This window comes from Armigeres subalbatus, chromosome 3, assembly GCF_024139115.2.
Source record: "Armigeres subalbatus isolate Guangzhou_Male chromosome 3, GZ_Asu_2, whole genome shotgun sequence".
NCBI classification, from domain to species: domain Eukaryota; kingdom Metazoa; phylum Arthropoda; class Insecta; order Diptera; family Culicidae; genus Armigeres; species Armigeres subalbatus.
The window spans coordinates 219645663-219652211 of record NC_085141.1 but is presented as its reverse complement, the minus strand read 5'-3'; the positions used below and the strand labels follow the sequence as shown (position 1 = coordinate 219652211).

Genomic DNA, 6549 nt, shown 5'->3' with positions numbered 1-6549 from the left:
TCTTCCACACAGAGCTTAATTTCAAAATATTAAAAACCATTGAAAAAAATCTTCGGTATTTTTTGACAATCCTGGCGGTTGTCAACATTTCGTTTCTGGCTAAAGGAAAGAAAAACGGAAGCCCTTCCACGGGGAGCTGAGCTTCAGTACAGTGGACGATTGGTTTTAACACACCCTATCGGTCTTTTATACTTCTGTTTTTGGTACCCAGTTTCTGGGTAGTATCCAGTATTTTGCGCTCGGTAATGGCTATGGCGGCGTGAGTTACCCTTAGTTTGACATTCAAGGGGTAGAAAACATTGGAACTCATCTAGCTTGCCATGATGAAATAAAATTTGTTGAGATCCAACAATCTCAAATTTTTATTCTTCCATCTTCTGAATTACACTTACAAAAAACCAGAAAATTGAAAACGAAACATTAATATGTAGTATCAGTCCAATTTGAAAAAGATGTGTATGTGATTGATTCATTTATAATCTTTAGAAAATGGTATCACGTAAATTTATCGGAAAAGTTTTATTTTATTTTTGAGATGCTGCATGGGAAGATAGATTATTAATAAAGTGACAAGCTCAAGCTCAAGAATGTGTTAGTAGGTTGGTAGGACTACGGGTTCTTGAAAGCTGAATTGCATTTTTACAGTCTTTATCTACAGATGGAAACGTTCTAAGGCTAATTTTAAATTTTGTTTGAGATTTCACGTTTTCAGAAGACTGCAAGCCTGGCGGGAAGTTATTTCGTTCGCTGTGTTCGTGTGAAGTTGCTCAACAAACGGGGTCAGAATGAATGTATCAATCCCCAACAGTTCGACATAAAATCGAAAGCCCTATGTCAGAGCAGGAATGTTGGCTGTGGTTGCGAAGAATATATATGTATGTATAGCAGTGGCGTAGCCACGGGGGTGGTTTTGGGCATAAAACCCCCCCCAGAGACAACATTTTTAGAAGAAAATTTTTTTTTGCAAAAAAAAATTGTTCAGAAAACCCCCCCCAGACCAATTTTCTGGCTACGCCACTGATGTATAGTAATCCATTTATCAGCATAATTGACTTGATCCACACGTATTAATTATTCATTTTCCTTGGGTTTGTTAATGTGTTGTGGTCCTCACATTCCTAGAAAATAAAATTATTAGGAAAAATTGAACTGAAAAATTAACAAAATTCTTATAGAACGTATGTGACGTTTCCTTGTTGTTGGGAATCCCGATGAGTGCCAATATTTTTAAATAAAGCGAAGCGAAGATTAAAATATGTAAATATTTTCTACCTCTTGAATGTCAAAAAAGGAACTCACTAGACCGCCATTATCGAGCGCAAAATACTGGATACCCGAATTCAGCGCTCATTCTGGGTGATTGGTTCGTACGCAGTTAGTGCTAATTATGGGCAATTAACTTCTCCTGGCGAAAACTTGCAATTAGTTTTTGTGTTTGTATGGCTTCTTTATGTCGAAATATAGCTCGTCGATACTTCCGAAGTTTTGTTATCATGAATTAAGCGAAATTAAAACAAAAATATTGTACGCCATTTTAAATGAATGGTGGGTAGGCGTATTAGCCTTCTCTTCAGTCCCCTGATTCGCACCTAGGATTCGCACCACCCAGGTCAAAACGTAGCATTAGGCCTTTTCAAATGTTTCGCGAGAATATCAAGGCGTAATTTTTGCTTACACGGTTAGATGACTTTACCCATTAATGGGTACTATGTTATTGTTGATATTATTCCAACCGTGAAAAATTCACCCATTTTCTTGAAAAAGCGCCACTACCCATTTAAATGGGTAGTGGCGCTTTTTCAAGAAAATGGGTGAATTTTTCACGGTGGGAATAATATCAACAATAACATAGTACCCATTAATGGGTAAAGTCATCTAACAGTGTAGGCCCAAGTGGCTGCGCACTTTAAATTGTCAAAAGTGACGTTTATCGGGCTACGTGTTTACGTTCGTTGCTGCGTTGTCAGTCGCTCGTACGCAGAACGGGAAAAACATCGGATCCGAACGCAATTTCGATCATTTTGGCTTACATTTTTCCAGTTTTTTCTGTGCAACATAAAATCAAGGATTCAAACACGCATTTATTACTATCGTACGGGGGTAAAGTCCAGCTGTACCGATTAGGGAAGTGGAAAGATTAGTTTTTAGTGCTACGGAAGGTGGGAGTGCAAAATGTTGGATTTGTTCACCATTTTCACCAAGGGCGGAATCGTCCTTTGGTACTTCCGAGGAACCAACCAAATATTTGCTCCCTCGGTGAACGCGCTTATCAGAAGCGTAATTCTTCAGGTAAGTGAGCACTTTGACATGAATGGGTTTACATCCCCCTGGGAATCATTCTTTTTCATAGAGTATTAAATCGATATGAAAATTTAAAACTTTGTAATAATGTTTCAAAAATGTTTTCTAATTATTCAACAACTCAGAAATATTAGGGAGCCCAAAAATATACAATACCAATTACTGTCTGGAAATACTTGCTTTTGCTTTGAATAATGTTTCCACTCCGTATTACTTTACAAGAAGTCGTTTGATATAAAATTAGTTTCCAGTAAATTAAATGAGCAAATAAATTTATCTTGGTAATAAGCATTACGCATACGTAGGTAGGTACTTACAATATTTAGCTTCCAGTGTCTATCGATTTCATACAATCGATCCTAAAAAGTGACGTTGTCTTTGACCTTGAATTGCGAAATGGCAATTTTGCGCTGTAATCAAACTTATGATCAACTGTTGCGTTGCGATTGCAGATAGAGAAAATAGAGACTTTAAAAAGTTTCGTTAATGTTATTATATGAATATGCATCTTGTGTGTCACAATGGATCCACTCTATGCCCAGGGTGTCGTGTATATTTTCCAGCCGAAAACATCCTTGACCGGACCGCGAATGGAACTCGTCTTCTCTGAAATTGCGATCGTGTAAGGGAAAGTTGGCCAGTACTCTACGCAATCAATTTCTAATCATATTCTTGAATTAATTAATTCATCAGAAAATCTTCCTTGACCTGAAAAATAGTTTATAACTACCAGGCTTACGTTATTACTAATAAATTACAAATTAAATTACAAATTAAATTACAAAAGCACCGCCAGTTAAATTGAAGTGTCTTAAATACTCTATTTAGTTCTTAAATAATAAGATCGGAGTCCCGAGTTCTAAGATGAACAAATACCCACTCATTAATACTCGATTTTCGTTTGTCAGCCAGAATATCACGTTTTTACAAATCGGACCTAAATTATTTGTACCTAATTGTTAATGGTTTATTCATCTTTCTGTTACAGGAGCGATCTGGAGTTTACGATCATGATGGCCTTTCGCTCCAATACAAGCTGGACAATGAATTCGAATTGGTCTTTGTTGTGGCTTTCCAGAAGATTCTTCAGCTGTCATACATCGACAAATTTCTAAGCGACGTTCATCTGGAGTTTCGTGACAAGTATAAAAACGATCTGAAAGTTGAGAATAGAAATTATTCAAATTTTGACTTCCAAGATGATTTTACCAAAATTCTGGAACAAGCTGAGAAATGGGGACGCATGCAGGCAACTCTTCCGAAACAAATGCGCAGTTATGAAGATTCACACAAGTCGAAGAAAACCGTTGCCTCAATGATCGAAAGGAAGGGCGAAGAGAAACCAGCTGGTAGCAAGAAGTCTGTTAAAATTGTAGAAAATAAGAAGGAACCGGAAGCAGCGGTTGCTCCGGTTCACATGAATGGTGGAAATGATGATGTTATCTTGGAAAATCGAAAGAAAATGATGGAAAAACTCAACAAAAAGAAAGGAGATAAGCCAAAGTCTCCAAAGTCGCCACCGCAGAAGTCTGGAAAACAAATGCGCGTTTGGGATCTGGGTGGCAATACAAGAGACATACCTAATTTGGATCGTTCCAAAGACAAACCGGAAGATGTGAAGAGCGATTTTACACCAACCAATGCCATTATTGGTACCATGAAAGGAGGCATTCAAGATATGGAGGTTGAAAGTGATAGTGATTACTCGGAAGAAGAAGATGAAGAAGAGATCCAAGCGTACGCCAGTCGTTCAACCGCGACCCCGGCAAAGAAATCCGGAGGCGTGTTCTCTATGTTCAAGGGGCTGGTCGGATCGAAGAATCTCACTCGTGAGGACATGCAACCAGCATTGGATAAGCTTCGTGACCATTTGATATCCAAAAACGTGGCTTCGGATATTTCGCACAAGTTGTGCGAATCAGTCGCGGTGAAGTTGGAGGGAAAAGTTCTCGGTACATTCGATACTATTGCCGCCACTGTAAAGAACACTTTAACCGAAGCCCTGGTTCAAATATTATCTCCGAAACGCCGTGTCGATATCCTTCGTGACTGTTTGGAAGCGAAGAAGAACAAGCGCCCTTACGTGATGAGCTTCTGCGGAGTGAACGGCGTCGGAAAGTCCACCAACTTGGCGAAGATATGCTTCTGGTTGATCGAGAACAACTTGAATGTGTTGATTGCTGCTTGCGATACGTTCCGAGCCGGCGCTGTTGAGCAGCTTCGCACTCACATGCGACATTTGAATGCACTGCACCCACCGGAGAAGCATGCCGGCAGGGAAATGGTTCAGCTGTATGAGAAGGGTTATGGAAAAGACGCCGCCGGCATCGCAATGGAAGCCATCAGGTTTGCGAGGGATTCGGCGGTCGACGTGGTGTTGATTGATACCGCTGGACGGATGCAAGACAACGAACCACTTATGAGAGCCTTGGCTAAGTTGATTAAGGTGTGTGATCTAGACGAATTTTATCGTAGTGGGCAATAGGCAGAAAGTAATCATTGAACATTAATTTACAGGTAAATGAGCCCGATCTAGTGCTGTTCGTTGGAGAAGCGCTGGTTGGAAATGAAGCTGTTGACCAGCTGGTTAAATTCAATCAGGCGCTGGCTGACTACTCCTCGAATGAAAACCCACACATCATTGATGGCATCGTTTTGACCAAGTTTGACACCATCGATGACAAGGTATGATTTGAATTTCTTTAATTATGTTGAGTGGTCTATTTCAATTATTTTTTATAGGTGGGTGCTGCCATATCGATGACATACATAACAGGACAGCCGATAGTTTTCGTCGGAACCGGACAGACCTATACCGATCTAAAGAAATTGAACGCGAAGGCTGTCGTTCACGCGCTGATGAAGTAAACTTTAAATGCATAGGTTAGAAACAGTCGTGGAGGGCGGTTTACTTGTTTTATACATTTACTTTTTTTTTCGAAACTTAACCCATTAAAGTAATTTAAATCGACAGCATTCAATGGATAAATTATAGATATATTTCACGTAACACTTGAAATGATCTACAAGTCGATAAAAACACGGGCCAAGGAAATCTTTCGCGTTGAGCATTTTCCGAAATATACAAATTTATGCATTGGCGTTGACATCGAAAGTTATCAATTCATAATAGCTGTGGTAGTACATCTGAAAGCCGGCAATAATTACGCCTTATGCTTGTGAATACCCAGAAGAAAGAGGATGAAGTATGAATCCAGAGTCAGACAGGGACCACGAGATTTGAAAATGATTATCATCTGCCTGAATTACGTGGATCTTCCACTATATGATGGAGCTAAGGCAATATTTGAGAACACAATACAACTAATTTTCCCAGGTAAGCCTAATGATATATGAGCAAACTGAAATAATTCTAGACAGTAAAAGTTTACGACAACCTTGGTCTGGTATTCTACGATAAACTATGATATATACTTTTGTAAATGTTCGCAAATTGTATTTTAAAAGGCAATCGAACTAGTAAAAAAAGTAAACAGGTCCGCCCCTGTGCCAGAAATTGAAGGAAACGAAATAACATCAAGGATCGACAGTTTTAATCTTTTCTACAAATCGGACCCGACATATGATTAGAATTTTTGCGAATTCTCAGTTCGGCATACAATTAGCGTCAAGCATCATTGCTCCGCTATTTGGAAGCAGACATACCATGCCCAGTTCAGATTCCTATATCTACTCCTAACCATAAATAAAAATCGGGTAGCTAAGACAACCAGTTGAAAAAATTCCAGCAAGTATTGAAAATTGCAAGTTTTATCATTACTTATTGTTCCCATATTACGTGGTCTTGTCCGTATCTTAGTTTTTAAAAATGTTTTGGATGTGTATTATCATTGTACTTTATCGCTATTTTGTTATGTTTTAACGATGCAAAGAAATGGGATGTAATTACTATAAAAAGTATACCATCAGGATGAAATAATTTCAAAAAGTATTTAATCAGTGTTTATGTGCAATTGTTTACTATTATGATGACTCCCCAAAAGCCAAGGTACTCTTTTCTGTTCTCCAAAACCGAACTTTTGATAGAGGAAGACCCATAGCACAGAGAAACAGACGTCTCACTCAACATATGTTCCATCGTTCACCTTTTCAACGGAAGATTCAATTTTTTGTAGGTGGTCGATCGCCACCGATGGCGCTGTTGAGCGATAAACGAACCAGTAGATTTCGTTAACTTTATTCCAATAAAAGGGAGTTACAAAATTCCTGCGGAATTATAAATAAGGT

General features: G+C 38.8%; 1 protein-coding gene across 1 annotated transcript; it reads left to right on the top strand.

Annotated features, from left to right (window-relative positions):
* The first annotated feature begins 1960 nt into the window (after nt 1–1960).
* On the top strand, nt 1961–6253 carry LOC134219974 (signal recognition particle receptor subunit alpha homolog). Its single transcript, XM_062698890.1, has 4 exons — nt 1961–2289; nt 3290–4747; nt 4819–4986; nt 5044–6253. Exons 1-4 carry the CDS (start codon nt 2173–2175, stop codon nt 5167–5169), a joined length of 1869 nt encoding a protein of 622 aa, XP_062554874.1. The 5' UTR covers nt 1961–2172; the 3' UTR covers nt 5170–6253.
* Nucleotides 6254–6549: the final 296 nt, after the last annotated feature.

Excerpts from the sequence above, each read along its gene's own strand:
- LOC134219974 (XM_062698890.1), top strand. The coding sequence starts at position 2,173 with ATGTTGGATTTGTTCACCATTTTCACCAAGGGCGGAATCGTCCTTTGG. Across the intron at positions 2,290-3,289 it reads TCAGAAGCGTAATTCTTCAG|GAGCGATCTGGAGTTTACGA; the intron begins GTAAGTGAGCAC and ends TTTCTGTTACAG. Across the intron at positions 4,987-5,043 it reads TTGACACCATCGATGACAAG|GTGGGTGCTGCCATATCGAT; the intron begins GTATGATTTGAA and ends TATTTTTTATAG.